The sequence below is a fragment of the Rhinolophus sinicus genome, linkage group LG04 (assembly GCF_036562045.2).
Source record: "Rhinolophus sinicus isolate RSC01 linkage group LG04, ASM3656204v1, whole genome shotgun sequence".
In the NCBI taxonomy this organism is placed as follows: Eukaryota; Metazoa; Chordata; class Mammalia; order Chiroptera; family Rhinolophidae; genus Rhinolophus; species Rhinolophus sinicus.
In genome coordinates, this window is record NC_133754.1 from 43,428,950 (window position 1) to 43,448,618 (window position 19,669).

General features: G+C 37.7%; 1 protein-coding gene across 2 annotated transcripts in view; it reads left to right on the forward strand.

Annotated features, from left to right (window-relative positions):
* IPO5 (importin 5) overlaps positions 1–2,680 on the forward strand; it is a 40,501-nt gene extending 37,821 nt beyond the window's left edge. For both annotated transcript variants that reach the window (XM_019756911.2, XM_074329439.1), the window contains 2 exons: positions 1,155–1,296; positions 1,947–2,680. In XM_019756911.2, coding sequence (XP_019612470.1) covers positions 1,155–1,296; positions 1,947–2,033 — 229 coding nt within the window. In that variant the 3' untranslated portion in view covers positions 2,034–2,680. The remainder of the gene's footprint in view (positions 1–1,154; positions 1,297–1,946) is intronic.
* Positions 2,681–19,669: the final 16,989 nt, after the last annotated feature.

The window sequence follows — 19,669 nt, forward strand, 5'->3', positions numbered from 1 at the left end:
TTTATTTATTTTATTTATTTAGCTTTAGGTTTTTTGTTTTTTGTTTTTTTATTTCAGTTTTACTGAGATATAATTGACATTATCATTTACTAGAATGAGACTGAAGTACATTGTTAATACCATTATTTTGCCCTCTGAAATCCTGGCGTTTTTATTTGGATTCGGGAACCAGTGGTACAGGGAAGTATAGCAGACAGGCGATCAAGTTCAGGCCCTGGGCCCTGCATCATTATTGTTTTGTGCCCAGGAGGAAATTGAAGAATCGCAACAACCTGGAGGCTGTAGAAGCTACCAGATCAAAGATGTGTTCTTTGGTGGTCTATTTTTCTAAGTCCAAGTTCCTCCACGTATTAGTCAGATCTGGGCCCTGTCACTATTAATTACTTGCTTTTAGTTCATGAATTAATTGAAGGGTTATAACCATTCTTATCCTGGAGTTTGTAGACATGGACCAGTGGGCATATTCCTTCATGCCTGTAAGTTCACATTCACACAAATACTGTGTTTGCGTCTTCCCACTGAGAACATCATTCAGGAATATAACAGCCATCCTGGACACTACACACTCCTTGCCTGCTTCTATCTCTGAAGGGACCAGTTCTCCATCATGCTGTTTGATAATCACCCTCAGAAATGACTACTCTAGAATTCTGGTTAAATTCACTTTTACATTTATTTTCATTAAACTTGCCTAGAGGTTGTTTACTGGCTTATTCTTGAAATGCCCAAATATCATTTTGAACTTCATATTTATTTTAGGGACCATTTTGCAGTATCTAAATGAAACTTGTGTTAGGCTGTTATTCTTTTTAATATCTCGTTTGTTTTTTTAATAAGTTACATTACTTTTAAAGCACTTAGGGCATTCTATTGTTTGGCTCTTAAAACAGCTTTGAGAGTGAGCCAAGTATTTTTTCTAATTTACATGGGAAGAAACTGAAGAGCTAATAAGCAAAATTAACTGGTTTTCCTCCTACTGAATTTTTAAAACGCAGTTGATTTTAGTGAATGCATAATCACTTTATAAAAATCTTATAACAAAATTAAATGTTGGAGGGAGAGTGTAGGAAACTATGAGTGCTTGAGTGATTTCTCCTTATAATTTTCATTTATAATGGTTTTCTTCTCTTTCTTCTTTCTCTTTCTTTTGTCAGTAATCACCCAATTGTTCTTGGCCCAAACAATACCAATCTGCCCAAAATATTCAGTATAATTGCAGAAGGAGAAATGCATGAGGCAATTAAACATGAAGATCCTTGTGCCAAACGTCTGGCTAATGTAGTTCGCCAAGTACAGGTAAGCTGATTTATTTAAATTAGGGAAAGGGAAATAAAACTGTTGTTTGTTTTTTGTGGCTTTTTTTCCCCCCATATTCTTTATTAGAGGGGAATAGAAATCTAATGTGCTAAGGAAATTTTATTTTTATATTCTCTTGTCTCCAAGCCTCAACATGACTATACTTAATATAATTTATATATGTTCTCATTATTTATTAGAACTAAAACCTTTGTCTTAAATTTGAGACATTTTGAATCTTCTGATTGGTGCTTAGCACAACTCATTATGTATAAATTTGCATATCTCTGAAGAAAATAGATGCACCTGGTCTCAATAAATAAGAAGGGGGTTGCATATTTTTAGTGCTATAAACATTAATTTTATATGATTTTTACTCCCTAAGTTCATGTGTTGATTACTTGAATGTGTCAGCTATCTAGTATAGCTTTATCAGTGCAAAAATGAAGAAAACTTACTATAAATGCAACAAACTTTAAAGAGATAAACAGATTTCTTGCTTTTACAGTGATCCTCATCAAACTAATCTACTTGGAAAGAAAGTATTTTGGCTTTATTACCATCTACCTAACAGTGATTGTTAAAATACTTCCAAATGACCATTTCACCGAATCTAAGTCTGTGAAACTGTTTTTTCTGTTTTTCCCTAGACTTCTGGAGGATTGTGGACTGAATGCATAGCACAACTCAGTCCTGAGCAGCAGGCGGCCATCCAGGAGCTCCTGAACTCTGCTTGAAGGGCCTTACTACCATCACCAGAAAACTAACTACAAATAAACGTTTACCCTTTCGTTTAGGTTTCGTTGTTTGTTTTTGAGCAAAAGAGAATGGTAGAGTTGTGTGTAGGCCATTCTTCTCCAAAGCCACAACAGCAGGAAGAGAAGCACTGGGTTTCAGAATGGTGTTTCAATGGATTTTATCAGACCACTGAAGAAGTTCCCTACAGTAGCACTGAAGAGTATTTTTCTATTGGTATATCCCACCATGTGAAGGTGAAAGGGAAATGAAATTAATTTTTCTCATTAGACATAAGGAAATTTAAGACAAAACAGCTTTAAGATTTGTTACTCAAAATAGATGTGTGTTAAAACAAATTGCTGTACACCTAGTGTTAATTCTATTAATTGGAGTGTGAGTTTTTTTGTAGGGTAGAAGGAAGCCTACCCAGCAAACTAGTAGATCCAAAAATTGAAAAAAGCTGAAGACAAAATACAAGCATGATGTCATATTTGATGTCACTTTCGGTTCTTTTACCCAGAAGGCTTATGTGGTGACTTAGTTTGGAAAGCTTTTCAGCTTCCAGCCCTTGAATGTGAAGTGTCGTTGGCATGTCTGGCAGTAGTCTCATTCACTCCTCAATAAACAACATTGAAATACAAAAAAAGTTGGTGTAAAAATTCCGTACTGTCTGGCTTGGATTCATTTAATGTTTTTAATATAAAAATAATCTAATATTTTTTTAAAGTAATAACTATGGCTCTGAATGTTTTCTTCCCCTGATATTTTCCTTGTGCAATTCAAATTTGAAAGTATCTAGTTTTTACCATCTCTCACTTTAATTTAAGCTAAGTTATGATACACCTACTCCGTTCACCGTTGGTGTCCTTTTAAAACTAGGCTTGTTCTGGTTAAATAAAAAAGATTTGGCTTAGTATTTTCATTGCAAATTGTAATTGCTATACAGTCACACGCAACTTTTAATTTTATGAGAAGTATTATGGCTAAAATTATTTTCTGATAAATTCAGTACAATGTGTGAATGTTTTTTTTTTTTAATGTATTAACCTCATAGCAGTAAATGACTTGCTGTTGTTTCTTTAAGTAATTTTTCTAAGGGATCTTAATAGATTTCTGTTGAAACGTCAGTGTTAACATTTTTATAGTTTGTACTAAATTTAACCGTGATATAAAAAATGAATTTTATGCCTAGATCAGAATTTAAAATTAAAGGTTTTTTTCTTTAAATGATTTGCATTACTTTATTAAAACTAAATCTGAAGTGGAATAGAAAGTAGAGTGCATTATATTAAGATGGTTCACTTGGTAGCAAATACCCTTCAAATACATTTTCAGTTTTCAGCACACCATTAGCCCAGAAGTTTCAGTGTGTGGCAGAACAGGCTGAATGACTTCACTATCTCAGTTGTTGCTTTCAGTAGGTACCTCTTTGACTCTTGTAATGTGTGGGGGGTAATATTTGGAGCTCCTTTACACCCTGTAGTCTTGTTGGTGTAAAAATGTGTCAGGACAACCCCTTGCTGCTTTCTTACATAGAATAGAAAAGCCAGTCATGTACTCATGCCAATCAACTGGAGCAATTTAGTTTTTGTTTTTAATTTATTACAGCACTTAAACATGTTAAAATGTTTTAACACCTGCCTAAGTTCATGTGGAAGTGTGGTTTGAAGATGGCTATGTGTTTTGGAGAATCTAGTGTTTGCAAAACACTATATGTACTAAGCACTTATGGGTAAGAACCTCCTGGCTTCCAGTTTAAACATTAATGTGAAAGTCAGAAGATGTACCAGTAAAAAGGGTCTAACGTCCCTGAAAGAAGTAAATGGACAAAAACATCAACCAGTCAACAGACTGACTACACCCTTGATAGAAGTAGAAAAACAAGTAATTGGAGTTGAATCGAGTTAATCCGGGGAGGTTAGTATTAAAGGCTGTTAATGATCTGAAATCCAGGGTTCATCACATTGTAATATGTTATTCCATGAACTAACAATTTTTAAAAATTATTTGGGCAAACATTTTTTAATACTTCATTTTGTCTACACAAGACGAAAATTTATGATTTTTCCTTTTGTACCAAATTTAGTGGCCTGATGGCCTTGTATGTCAGCCAGTAATGATATATTTATGAATCCAAGTTATTTCTGGAGGGTAAAGATGTGGCTCTTACATTTTCTGGGTGTTCTGTAACAGGATTAAGTCACATGCACAAGTGTTAGAAATTTTTAGCATAACTCATTTGGAATATTTTTTAATGCTGTCAATTTAAAGAAAAGTAAAATTGTCTTAAAGCCAATTTGACACTTCTGTAATGGGCAGCAACTATCAATTCTGGAAACAACCATCAGTAAATACGTAAGGAAATAAAGATTCTTGATGCACCTGATCTTATAATGGTGATGCATATTTACAGTACTTTAAACATTACATTTTTGTGCTTGAACGATTGCCTATTCACAGTTAAAGCGATTTGAAAGGCTAAGGAGCTTGCTAAAAGTTTTACTTAAATTAGTACTACTTCATTCTCCCTACAAGTTTTTGCATCAGTTCTGGTTCTTGTCATGTTCTGTAGAAATCACTTTGCTCCTCTGCCTCAAAGGAGTAATAGCCAAAACTTTGCCACCTCTCATTTTCAGTCCTAAAAGTATGAATACCACTGTTTAGAAGACAGTGAATTATCTGTAAGGAGTAGGCTTTTGGATTTTTATTTCCAACATTTGAGCTTCTGAATGGATGGGAAGGGGGATGGTTAAAACTCGCTTGGACTGACTTACCCTTTACTTCACACAGCTATAATCCTGATAGTCATTCTCTAGACAATATTTGGGCTTATTATTTCTACATAGTATTCATATACTTGAATGAATGAATACCAATACTTTGAAGATAAATTATAGCTCAATTATTTCTAAAAAGTCCAAAAGTAGTGCAATATGGTTTTTATGTAAAACATCACAAAATTTGTTTTTAAAATTTCTAGTTAAGGCAGCAGAGCACAATTCTGGAATATGTTCTTTAATAATTCTGGGTCTTTCATTGTATGTTTCTTTTGATCAATTAAATTTTTGTCCTCTTGACTAACATTCAGATTGTAATGGGAATCGAGACTAGTACCATTTACTATGTATTAGAAATCAGTTCCCCTGCTTCCTAGAAGTTTCATGGCAGGTGGGAAAAAATGTAAAAGTTTTGGATTGCAGCCTGACAACATCCTGCGGCATTAAGATACACCTTGAAAGATGGCGTTGACTAGTTAAGACCAGAGGTCAACAAACTATCAAGGGACTGTAGAATATTTTCCCTTCTATAGGGCTTCGCAGGCCTTCGGGCCTGTCACTATTTAGCTGCCATTCTAAGCACAAAAACAGCTGAGGACAGTGCTGCACAAATGGGTGTGGCTGGGTCCCATTAAACTCCAAAAACAAGCTGGCTATAGTTTGCTGATTCCTGGTTAAAACTTGACTGCTTGGGTTCAAAATTCTCACTATTATTGACACTTTGGACAGATTCACCTCTGTGCCTTAGTTGCCTTCTCTGTAAAATGGGAATAGTAGTACACAGCCCCGACTGCTCATTAGTCTGGGCCCTTGGTGAGCTCCTTAACCTCTGCCTCAGTACTCATAAAACTGTTCCACAGTATCTGCCGCACAGGTGGGTTGTGAGGGTTGAGGTGTAGTATGTGTATTTAATGTACAAAAACAACCTAGGACAGTGCCTGGCCACGCAGTTTTGCTACTATGAGTGTATGAGTTTGAAGATAGAATTAAATTTGAAAACTGTTCATACAACTAGTTAGCTGTCATAGATTCCACGGAAAATGGAAGCAGAAGAGCCAGGAAGAATCCAGTCAAGAATTTATTAAGCTATGTAACCAGAGCTACGAGGGCTTATGTGTAAGTGCTGAGCAAAACACGTCTGCTTTCAGGTAGGGGACACGTAATATAATTACATAGCAAGGAAAAGTAGAAGGTGCAGCGTGTATAACTGAAAGAAATCGGGGAAATAACATTCATTAAATAATGGGAATAGGATGTGTACTTAGGGGCCTCCATGTAGGCGTTCTAGCAAGCGGCACGGAGACTAAAACTAGGCCCACTCCCGGTCATTGAAAAACCCTCCCCAAGGTGATGCTTTCTATCCAGCCTTTCCACCATAGTTGGGATTGTCCTGAAGCTGTGTCACAGATGGCCCGGAGTGGGGCGCCTGGGAACCCACGGTGTGGGGAGGGAATTGCTATTAAGTCATGGTTAGGTTGACAGTGAAGAAAGAATGCACCAAATTATCTGTAGCCCATTTAGAAACTTGGCCCCAATGCCCAAATGCAGTTACCCTCATGTTTAACCATTTCTAGAAACCTAGTGGGGTTGGTGGTCTTATTTTTATGTTTCTGTTTGTCCCTGCTGTATGTGGCTGCCACTTAGCACTTAATTTCATATTTCTGGATTTTCTCAAAACCCGTCCTCTTGGCTTCCGCTGACATATTTTATGTAGTTTTAAACATTTAGCCTTTAAAATAAAAGCCCCCTTTGATCAGGAAATAGTGAAAGAGTACTTACAGGGTTATGACCCTGTTGCATTTTCTGATTAAAAAATAATATTTAAAACTTATTATTAAAGAGAAAAGATTGTTTGGCCCATCACTTTTAGTGTTCATGAATTGGGTCTCACAGAAAAGGTTATACTACTGTAATTGATCAATAAGGCTTAAGAAACTCACATTGTAGCTCGTGTTTCAAGAAGACAGTAAAAATAACAAATGTGGAGACATAATGGATTGAAATAACTAGTCGTTTCTTTAAAGAGCAATGCCTGACTTCAATATAGTGATTCTGAGGAGGAAATAGGTTGCATTTGAGCTACATGCCTTTCTGATTTGCAGTAGGGATCACCTCTTTCTCCCCTCCTGAGATAGAAACCTCTAGGTCTCTGTCACCAGCGGAAATGAGTCAGGAGCTCTATGCTGGCCTTCACCATGAAGTGACCGTGCTTCCCCAGCCTGCCCAACTCCAAGAAGCCATCTGAAGGGCAACAAAGCTGAAGAGACTGGCAGCGGGGCCTGATTCCATCCTGGCATTCAACTCACCACCACCTCGTACAGCCCCAAATCCCTTCCCACCTGATAAGGTAGCCACAGTCCCACAGGCTTCCTGCTGTTTTGAAAATAGTTTCTTGACCTGCAGGTAAGGAACTGTTTCCCTTTGTCCTCGCATCTGCTTTAGTGTACCAGGAGAGCATTTGCTTCTTGCCTGGACCTGTTTTCATTGCAAATGCCCCATCTTGGCCTTTATATGAGCTATCTAAAATAGATTACATTATTTCGACATAGTTTCTTTCGGCTGCTCCAACGGCTGCCTCTGACTTGTATGTGGAAGAGAGTTCTGGTGATAATTCAATGGAATAATGTAACCAAAGTGTCCAGGAGAACATGGATAGTGGCTGCTACTGTGACAGCTATCTCCAGGCCCTGAGGACCGGCCCCAATCGTTCAAACATTCCATAAACCAACCACGATTGAAAACCTATTGGTAATGTGAGCCTCCTTCCTCTGAACCCATATGAACATGTTGCTTGAAATATTTTAATTATTTATGAGAAGACCCTTGACGTATTCTCTCAAACATCTCTCAGATGTCAGGGGTAAGTGGATTTGAGGCCCAAATTCTAGAGAGTCTTAATTTTTAATTTTTAATTATTTAATTTACTCTTTATATAAAGGGTCACTTGAACCTGGTTCAAAATTCAAAATTTATCAAACTCTGAAAAGTCTCTTCCCACACGTGGCCCTCAGACATACCCATCCAGTTCCCCTTGTGAAAGAAGAATTCGCAGACTTGGTCTCAACAAAACCTTTTTGCCTGACGTAATTCAAATTGTCCTTCTGGAAGGAAATTAGCACTCCCAATGAAATGTGTGCGTGTCTTTCTGGTGGATATGAGTCAGGTTAAAAATTATGCTGAGAAATTATTTATCCATGTACGTAGTAACCCAGCCCGAATTCTTTAACCAGACATTTGAGTTATTTTTTTTTTAATAACTCAACAGTGATTATTCTAAATTTTTTTTGCCTCTGCTACCGTGTTTCCCCGAAAATGAGACCTAGCTGGACCATTAGCTCTAATGTGTCTTTTGGAGCAAAAATTAATATAAGTAAAATAAGGCCGGGTCTTATATTAATTTTTGCTCCAAAAGACACATTAGAGCTGATGGGGGAAACAGGGTATGAATGAAACCTTTGAAATTGGCCTGCTTGAGGCCTGTGTCCCTGCAGTAAATTTATAATAGCATTCCAACCTAACAAAATTGTCTAAAAAGGATTTTTTTAAACATCCTCCCCAGAAGGATAGATTATCTATTCTTAGGCATCCTTCCAGGGTTATAAATATTCAAATGGCTTTTTAGAATAAAACTTACATCATTTTGGCTAGGAATTAATTCTCATTACTCAACTGTGTCAAAGATGGAGGGTAAAGATCTTTTGCCCTTCAAATGACAATGTATAAATTGATCTGATTAATACTGGTTATCAAAATGTTAAAACTAGGTCATTATATTGATTTAGAACCTCATTTCATCTTAAACTAAGTGGCATCAAGCTAAATATCCTTTTATTACTAAATTAGCATTAAAAGTTCCATTCTCATTTGGGGATATATTTTCAAGTATGTGTTTTCATAAAATAATTATATTTACTAGCGTGTGTTTTAATTACTTTTACAAATGTAATAACATTGTTCTGGTTTTAGTATATTTATTTTTTTGGTTGCCTGCTATTTATAGCAAATGATACTGGTGTTTCATTTGTGGTAATGATTTAAAAATTATTTTGAAGCACTTTAAAAAAGTCAGTGATTGATTTTTTAAAAAATATAATGTAAACAAAGACACAATTGCTTTGGGGGTGTGGCAAAAATCATTCAGATGGTCGCCATGATTGAAGTCTAGGAAATAGTTTTTCTTGGCTGAAGTTTGCAAAGCAATCATATAGGTTCAAGAAGTTTTGTTTTACCTAGTCACGAGAACTACAATGCAATGTTTATTCTGTCAGTTTAGATGGACAAAACTCAACAAGAATGTGGCTCAGCCAACAAGACACTTGTAAGCATGAACCAGACAAAGACAACAGAACTGTACAGGTTTGTGGTTTTTTAAAAACTTTTTATTTTAAAATAATTTCCAATTTACAAGAAAATATAAAAATAGCTCAAAAAACTCCCATATATCTTTTATCCAGATTCATTACCTTTAATATATTGTGATATTTACTGTATCTTCTAAATCACTTGAGAGTGACAAAGATTCCCTCCTTGACCAGGCTCTCATGAGGATCCCTGAGCTTTTCTTCATCTCAACTTTCAGACTTCCATGCCCGTCTCCGCATTTCCAATTTTAGCAAGAATCCTGCCGAGTCAGTTCAGCCACTCAATATCTGATCAGTTTCCTCATCATTCACCATCTCCCAAGTGATGTCTGATCACTGTGGCCTGCCTGCGGCAAGAATCCAGTTAGGTTGGTACAGCCAGAATCCCCCCTCACCCCTGATGTTTCTTTCAGTAATTTCCCATCCAGATCCTCACCCTGCTCTTTGGGTATAAACTCCCACTTGACCTTCTTGTACTTAAAAGTTGAGCTAACCTCACTCACTATAAAGCCCTGTTGCAGTGTTTCCTATACCTATTGCAACAATGTCTGCCCTACCAGCAAGTGTCATGAATAATTTTTTCCATAACAAGTTGCAGAATCACAACTCTTCATTCCTTAATAATTCATCATATAGCTAGCTCCTAAGACATTTCCTGATATATCCACAGTATAATCACGATCAGGAAATTTAACATTACTACACTACACTATAATGTCCGTCTTGAAACTTCACCAGCTGTGCTGATTATTTACTTACTGTCTCAGCTCCAAGCTTCCCTGTCTCTGCTCTGTGACAGTGGGGTTAGGACTTCGCTAAGTGCATTTACTGGATTCCCCTGCCAGCTGGCTTGTTTGAATCCTACAAATCGTAGGCCCTGCTGGGAGATGTGAAAAGGAGAGAAGGGACATCATTTTGTTTCCAGCTTCTGGTGGCACACCTCAAGTAGCCGAAGAAAGTTACAACTTCAGACAGCTTCTTTAGGTCTTCTCAGCATTAGCCACACCGTGAGCTGCCACTCTCACCCCAGAAGTCTAGCACCAGCCCTATGGGGACCCTCTGCTGAGCTCTGGTCCTGGCAATCCCAGCTTTCCCTTTTGTTCCCCCAGCCCTAAGGTGGTGGCTTCCTCCTAGAGTATTATCTCCATTATTTCAGCCCTAGGCATGATAGCTCTTCATGAATTTACCAATATTTAAGTATCTCTTTTCACTCTTTCAGCCTTCCAACATCTATATAACCAATTTTTTTGTGTGTGTTTTTTGGGTTCTGTGTCCTATTTTTTTAAATTGTAAAATACACATAACATAAAAGTGAGCATCTTAACTATTTTTAAGGGCTCAGTTCAGTAGTTTTAATTGTATTTATATTGTTGTGCAGCAACATCTAAGCCTGGGGATACTTGGGTTAGGTCTGCCTTCCACACTAGAAGGTTTTTAAATGTCTTCAGGGCCCACATAGAGCAGGTGCTCAATGAACTGGTTAAATGGAAGGATGGATGGGAAATAGAAGACTGAATGAAAGAACGAATGAATGCATGTTTTTTCGTATGGAAATTAGCATGCGGTATTGGAAAAAGCATGGACGTTGAAGTCAGATCCACCTGGTTTCATTTGCACATATATGCTTTTTATTGAGGGTGTGAATTTGGAAAATGTACTGGGCATTGCGATCTTTCTACCTCAGTTTGCTCTTTGGGAAATGGGGAAGTACCTACTTGGCAGGGTTGCTCTAAGAATTAAGTGAGGTCAGGAATGTGGAAGGCCTAGAAAACCATGGGAACACAAGTCTGGCTCTTGCCCCCACCCCACCACACATACCTTATGCAGCACAGTACCGTAGGCCTGTTTACAATACTGTCTCAAATAGTGACAGTACCCAGAAGTTGGCATTTTATAATGTCTAATAAATTCTTTTATCTCAGAACAAAAATTTAGTTGAGAGCTTACTGGTAGAGTAAAATAATAATCAAGATGGAATGTATTGTAACTAATTACTGGAAAAAGGTTTTGCTCTTTTACCTTAAAATGTATACAAAATATATTTGTTAATTACATGTTTTAAAGATTCATCACCCCTGAATTATGCTAGTAGGAGTAAATAGCCACCCCCAAAAAACAAGTATGTGGAAGATAATATTACCATTTTGAATCATTGAGACTACCAGTAGTTTGCATTATGAGCAGCTTATATATGGTTTTTTATATTCTATTTTAGGTGGTATAGTTGGTTATATAAATTTTTGTCTCTCTGTAGAAAAATGTGAGAACTTGAAGAGGCAGTAGAGAAGCGTCATGGCTTTAAAAGTTAAAGGACAATGACTTTTTGAGCTTCATCATTTGAGGAGAAAAATTCTAACCTATACTGAAGCTCTTTCTAAAGTACATACCAACCATTTTAGAAATACAACAGTGAGCTTCTCTCCAGTCATGAGGTGTGTCACATGGCTGCCATTTCCTGTTGCTAGTCAAGATACTTTCATCCTTCCATGGCCAACTTTCAGAGCCTACATAGGCAAGAAATGCAGGTTACTGTGAATAATTAGAGCCATCAGGGCAAAAACAGATAGCATGGTTCCCAAGTGGAATGATTCTCTCCTGTGTTAATTATTAGTGTGTTTGTATTACCTTTTCTGATCTTCCTCCATTGTTGGTACAAATAATCTAATTAACGGCATAAACTTGGTAAGTAAGGTTTGAGGCCTGGGCCATTTATGTAAAATGATTTTGAAGCTTTTCCATATCAGAGGATTTTTTAAAAACCCTTTCTATGCATTCATGCCTGATAATTATTTGACCTTTAATAACTATGTGGCAAAGAACTCATCGTTATTTGATATCTAGTGTTATTTCTTAAAGCAGCATTCAGATCCCAGTTTCTATGTATTCCCATTAGAATTACAGCCTGGTATGCTATAGTTAAGCAAGTGAGTAAGAAGAATTTGGAGAAACCATGAGAGTTTTATGATCAAAATAATAACATAGTAAGATTAAGGGAATTGGTGAGGATAAATATTAGAAAATATGAAAAATAACATCTCTTGCCCTAAAATAGAGGTTAAGCTGAAAAGAAATGTGTGTACCATATGGCAAATACTTTTTACATTTTTATAAATTTGGCAATAAATTTAATAAAATAAAATTAAAAAAAAAAAATTGGCATATGCCTGTAGAGAAAACGATAGCCTTTATATGTAATAAAAACGAGTGATTTTGACATAACACTGGATTTGTTAAATTATGTCTTAATTCTCCCACACTAAGCAGTCAACATAAACACTCAATTTATTAATTGGTATGGCTAATGTAGAACGTTTTCACGTGCTGTGCCATGCATACGTCCAGCTTGGTGAAATAATCTGTTTACATCTTTTGCCTATTTTACAACTGGATTGCTAATCTGTTGCGTTTTTTTGCTGTCACGTTTTGAAAGTTCTTTGTATATTATAGATATACAATCTTTGTCAGATATGTGATTTGTTAACATTTTTTTCCCAGTCGGCAGCTTATCGCCTCATCCTGTAAACAGGGTCTTTTGCAGCACAAAACAGGACAGGACCTGTACGCATATGCTGGAAATCACAACGTGTTGATAAAATAAATCAAATAAGACCTAAATAAATGGAGAGATATGCTGTACTCATGGATTGAAAGGCTCAATATAGTAAAATGTCAGTTTTCCTCAAACTGATATGTAGATTAAACAACAGTTCCAATCAAAATCTTAGCAAAGTTTTTTTTTTTTAGATATAGACAATCTGATTCTAAAATATATATAGAATGGCAAATTAGAATAGCCAAAACAATTTTGAAAAAGAAGAATTAAGTGGGACAACATAGTCTACCTGATATTAAGACTTATTATATAGTTATAGTAACCAAGACAGCATGGTACTGGAAGAGGAATAGACATACATAGATCAATGGAAAAGAAAGAACTCAGAAATGGATTGATGCAATATGTCCAATTAATTTTGGGGAAAGATGCAAATCAAGTCAATGTACAAGGAATAGTCTTTTCAACAAATGATGCTGGAAAATTGGACATCCACAGATAAAAAGTGAAGTTCAACCTAAACTTCATACTGGACACAAAAATTAATTCAAAAATGGATCATGAATTTAAATGCAAAATGTAAAACTATAATACTTTTAGAAGAAAACATGGGAAAAAGTCTTTAGGACCTAAGGCTAGGCAAAGAGTTCTTAGACATGACACCAAAAGCACAAACCATAGAAGAAAAATTTAATAAGTTTGATCTCATCAAAATCTTTGTGTCCATCTCCTTCTGAGGAACCACCCAGTCTAGATATGGGAGTTGCCATTTTCTTAAATGGCCCCATCTTTGTGGCTACAACAGATGGTTTCTCCGACCCAAACCAGGCCAACTGAAATGCCTAGTCTTCTGGTCATGGGAATTGGTGGCAGCACGAACACATGACGCAAACCAGGCCAATCAGAATACCCTTGGGATTTTTCTACCTGTGGCCTGGGGAAGTGAACCCCCTTTTTTCTCTAACCATGGGATGTAAGGGTAAGTGCCCAGGAGGGGTCAATGGCCACGTGAGAGAGCAGATGTACAATGGAAAAGCATGCCAAGGAAGCCACGCCAAGGAAAGCAGAGTGGACTAACGTGTTCTTAAGGTGCCAGCCCTGGCCGACCCCACCCCTTCCCTAGGGCTTTCGGGAGGCTATCCCAGCACAGCTATAACCCATGCACAGTACACTTTGTGGAGCTCTGCCATAGCCAGCAAGTCCCCCTTTTTTGGTGTGCTATTTGGGTTGAGTGGCTGTCACTTGTGATGGAAGGAATTCTGACTACTTCAAGGCAAAGCTAGTTAGTGGACCCAAAACTATCTGATTGGAAAGGCTGTGTTTTTCACCACCATGACATATTGTCTCCAGCACAGGTGCTCTCATCTTGTTGCAATTACACTTCCTAGAGATACTTTTCCTTATCTTGGAAACTCTTCCTTTGGAGTAAATCGTTATCTGTACGTCTATCATGGCTTCCACTACTTTTTCACCTACAGTGAATTTCCCTGTTAGTAAAGAACATTGAGATTCAGCTAACAATTGTTGATGCCAGCGAGTATGATTTCTCATGTATTTTTTTCATATCATACTCAACTATTCTGTCATAGTTTCTGTGTTTCACCAGTGAGGCTCCATGAGAGTAAGGAATTTGCCCAAGGCCCACGGTGTGTTTCATCCCAGCGATACTCCTGTGTTCCCTGTGACCACTGCCCCAAAGAGCTCCCGGAATTTATGGCCTCTCTAGTGCTTTTCCTTTTTGTAATTAAAAACATCCAATTGGAATTCTCATATTATTGGTGAGAACACAAAATAGTTCAATCACTGTGGAAAACAGTTTGCTGGTTGCTCAAGAAATTGAACATAGATTTACCATACGATCCAGAAATTCTCTCCTGGGTATGTACCCAAAAGAATTAAAAGCAGGAACTCAAATAAATACAAGTACATGCAGATTCATAGCGGCATTATTCACAGCCAAAAGGTGGAAACATCCCAAAGGTCCATTAGTGAACAAATGGATAAACCAATGTGGTCTATCCATACAGTGGAATATTATTCAGCCACGAAAAGGAATGAAATACTGATACACGCTGCAACATGGCTGAACCTCCAGAACATTCTGCTAAGTGAAAGAATTCAGACACAAAAATTCACATATGACTTCATTTACATGCAATATCCAGGATAGGTTAATCCATAGAGACAGAAAGCAGATTGGGAGCTGCCAGGGGCTGGAGGGAGGGGGAGACTAGGGAGAAAGTGCTTAATGGATAGTTTCATTTTGGAGTGATGGAAATATTTGGGGATTAGATAGACGTGTGGCTGCACAACATTGTGAATGTACTAAATACCACCAAATTTTTCACTTTAAAATCTTTAATTTTGGGCGCAGTGCTCCACCAAGGTCACTGGTTCAATTCCCACATGAGCCAGTGAGCTGCGCCCTCTAAAGCTAAGATTGTGAACAACGGCTCTCCCTGGAGCTGTGCTAACACGAGCAGCTGGAGGTCGGCATGAGCTGCTGTGTGCTGCCATGAGCGGCCAGTGGCCAGCGTGAGCAGCTGGCAGCCAGTGAGAGCTGCCAGGAGCTGCTGTGAGCCGCTGACCAACGACTGGCAACCGACTGCCTCAGCCGGGGGAGCGCAAGGCTCATAATACCAGCATGGGCCAGGGAGCTGTGTCCTACGCAACTAGATTGAGAAACAATGGCTTGAACCAGAGTGTGTGTGTGTGACAGTGGGGTTGGGGGGGGCTGGGAGGGGGAAGGCAGAAGAAGAGAAAAAAAATCTTTAATTTTAAATTCTCATACATACATATCATTGAACTGACATTCATAGTCATTGTCTACTGTGATGTTTAATTTTATGTGTCAACTTCACTGGGCTGAGGGATGCCCAGACAACTGTATAATATATATATATATATATATATATTCTGTTTTTCTAGAGGACCCAGACTAATACATATACTTTTTTTTCTTTTCTTTTTTTTTTTTTTTTTTTTTTTTTGGTGCAGTCTTTCTTTTTGTTTTAGCCTGGCTTCTCTCCTTTCCCCTCCTCCCTGTATCTTCATATCAGTGTCCTCTCCAGAGAAACTCATGTTAACACTGTGTTTTTCTACAGCTCTATAAGACATTTATACATATATATAGAGAGACACATACAAAGATTTTTAGTTATCTTATAAATTAAGATACTATACATGCCTTCTACTTCTTGCTTTTTTTTCCACCAGAAATTCCAAATGAAATAGATCCAAGTACTGGTATAACTCTAATTTATTTATTTTTAGTGTCTGTATATTGCCCTTTTAGCAAAAACTGAAAGAAGACCCCCCCCCCCATTCAATCTACAATGTTTGCTGTATGTTCTTATTTTATTCTTCCCTCTCGGTTTCTTAAAAGTCCTCTAATTCTGTGCTTTATCTACAAAGAAGGCACTGAAAACCCAAGATCAATGAGTCATGTATTTTTAAATTGTTTTTCCAATTGTGCTGATGGACATAACCATACTATCCCGCCCAGGCCCCCCGGGGACCAGTAACATGCATTTTTAAGAGGGCCAAAGCCACAGTGCAGTGTTCGGAGCAAAGTTAACTTACCCACATGGGGACCAATTGCAAGGCCGAGGCCTCATTACTGCCGTGCATGAGCCATGGAGACAGCCAGTGGCTGCAGATAATTAGCAGGCAGACGCTCTTCCCATGGGTCCTTAATGACCAGAACAACCTTTTGAAGCAAATACAACAAATTCAGATGGTTTTTCTGCATTGAAATGGAATAGTTTTTCTCAGCTTCCTCTAAAATAAGATTTAATAATAATAGTAGCTGGTTTCAGAGGTTAGTCACGCAGGTGGTGGTATAAGGGAGGAAATAATCCCTTATTTTGTTCACTCCACTTGGCGACAGCTGAAGCTGTTTGCAATTGTGTTTTGCAGGCAACGGAAAAGGCAGAGAACACTTTTCTTCTCAAATTTATGGAACATGTCCAGCATAGGTTGCCAGCGCAATGTTCTTCAATCCCAGGAAGGTGCCAGGCATTGTTATTACTGCACAGAATGAATGAGTGGTCTTCACTAATGAAGACTGAGCTTTGAGCTGGGTAAGGTTGTAATCCTTGAGGGTAAGATAAAAATGAGATATGGCTCTCGGGCCGAGCCTTGCAAAGTCACAGTGGCTTCAGACATTTCCACACGTTTCTCGTAGTAACAGAAAACATGGTCCTACTGTTAATCAAAGGAAGGAAAGCAACAGTTTTTTTACCAGGGGAAGTTCCAGATTTTGTGACACTTGGAAGTTATACAATTCAACGGGGACTTTTTAAAAAAGAAAACAATACAAAAATATATTACCTTTGCAAATTTTACCAAAATTGATGTCCAAGAAAACATCACTAGGGGATTCAAGGAGTTTATGCTAATAAGGAAATCTGAAGCTTAAGCTCCATTTGCTTTAGTAAGTCCGTCCCTGCTTTTGAGGACCTACTATGTGCTAGAAATGTTCACAGGTGGTTCTCTCATTTAATCCAACAATTTCGTGAGGTTGATGTTCTTACCTCCATGTTTTCAGGATGCTAAGAAAAGTAACCACTTTGTTTTCTTCTATCTTTTTGTATTGAGTTTTCTGTGTAATATGTATTTTCTATATTATAAACAACAGTGAAGTCATTTTCATTTTGGAAAAATATGAGAAAGAAAGGTGTCCACAGCCTTTGCGTATAGGATTTAATGCCATTTTACCAGCATGTGGCAGAAAGCCTAGCCCTCAGTAATATTTGACATCTATTCAGACAGATCTATTCTGCTTGGAAGGCTGCATTCTTTACTTACCTAAGTTGTCTCTAAGGGACTCAATGCCAGGCTAGGGGAAAGAAAGACCACCTCATGGAGAACAGGTCTGTATCCAACAAAGACTATGATTCCAGAAAAATCAGGAAGGCTCTTTGCTCCCAAATTTTCAACCTCTTCTCCTTCACTGTTATCATCCCTGCAAAAATAACCTTTGTTCTTGTGTCTGTTGAGGGTTATATGTCTTTAATAGTAGGTAACATTACTTTATCATATAATGGGAATTAAGGCTTTATCATTCCTCTGGGAATTTTGATATGACTCCCCCCTCTTACTGCATTTGATTCTTAAAAACAGTTTTTTTGGAGAAGGTGGTGTTCTGAGGGTGCAGTAGGCTCTCAAAGAACTGACTTCTAGGGGAAAGAGGGCACCACCTCCACCAGAATTGATCAAATCTGATGGTGCTATGCAGAGGAAAGATGTAATAAGTTCTCAAGATACTGAGAGGGGTATCTGTGCTGTCTACAATAGGGACTGGCCTTGTTCTGCCTGGTTCTTGATGGCAGGGTTCTGAGCAATGGATAAAAGTGTCTGTAGAAGGAAAAAGTTCCCAGAAGGTAGAATGGGTCCACAGAGGAATGGGTGCTTTGTGGAGAACTGAGTTTTTGATCACTATTTATGTTTAGACTAGGCTGTAAAAATTATATTATAGAAAGAGTTTCTCATTTTTTAGGGGATTTAACAGGGCATTCATATTTTAAAAGTTTCAATGTTTTTTAAGCTTTCAGTTCTTAAGAATTAATTCTTAATTCTGTGGAGCTGAGAATCTTGAGGACATGAAAATTTAGGGAAACTAGGAGAGTACTGCACACACTACATAATTCACTCTGCAAAATATTTTAGTTATCCTGTCACATAATCCACAAATACAAAGATCAGCATTTTCCTCTTAGAAAATTTTACTTGCGTCATGGGGCGGGGCTCTATTTAGCGTAGCCTAGAAAATAATAGACTTCATTTTAAATTTGTGAATATACAAGGGAGTTGAGCGAAACTGTCTGCTTGAGTGTGTTTTATTTGTATAGTCTTACTCCTCCACAGAAGACTATGGTACCAAAGATGAATTAGAAAATCTAGACAAGAAAGTCAGCTGATCCTGATATTTTTAAAAGCTGGGTTTTTTGTCTGATCTTCTCCATCATTATAAGACTTGGAGCTTCTGTAAACATGGCAGGTGATTCTCTTTCATTTTTATTATTTAATGACATTTTAATTTTTAGTATAGAAAATTTCAGTGAATTCCCAAAACTAGAGAGCTGAGCCTAATGAACCCCCAGGTAACTACCACTCAGATTTAATAATTATCAACATTCTGTCATCTTGTTTTATCCCTCCACCCCACTTTTTTTCCCCTTAAGTTTCAAAATCAAATCCCAGACATTAAATATCTCACTTGTAATACTTCAGTACCTCATAGCATTGAAGAATGGTTCTTAAGCTTTGTTTTTTTAAAAAAGAATAAATATTTACCAGTAAGTTGCAAAAAGTTGGTCACGAAAAAAAAAAAAAGATGTCGATTGAAGCCTTGCCATACACACGGATCAAATTTATGTAGGACTATAACTCTGCTGGGAGAGCATTTAAATAATTTTTTCGGGGAATACTATATGCCAGGCGCTGTGCCGGGTCCTGGGAGATAGAAGATGGGTAAGTCTTTGCCCTTTAGCCTCAACAGTGTAAAGGACTTGTGTAGATATGGTCGACTGGAGACCTGAGCAGCTCCAGTATGGCAAATAAAGATACATACCACAGACAGGAAAATACTGTGAGGTCACACAGGCAGCAGCAGATTTGTGGGGCACAGTGGGGAAACACCATCCAAGACCCCGCCACCAATCCTGTGCCTCACAATCAGAGAGGGGATGGCACCTTGAGGGCAAAGGAAACACAGTCTGTGCATGACCCAAAATGATATAATCCAAGAGGGAACCCGAGGTCCAAAGGGGAGCTATGACAACAATGAGGCTCGAGAGGATTGCTAGTGTCGATTTGTTTTTTTATATATACATATCAATGCATCACACTACACGCGTGCAAACATATACTATACTATCCACGCCATAGGATCCTTGGTAATACGGTATATTTGAAGGGCTAAACATATTGACTTATATTAT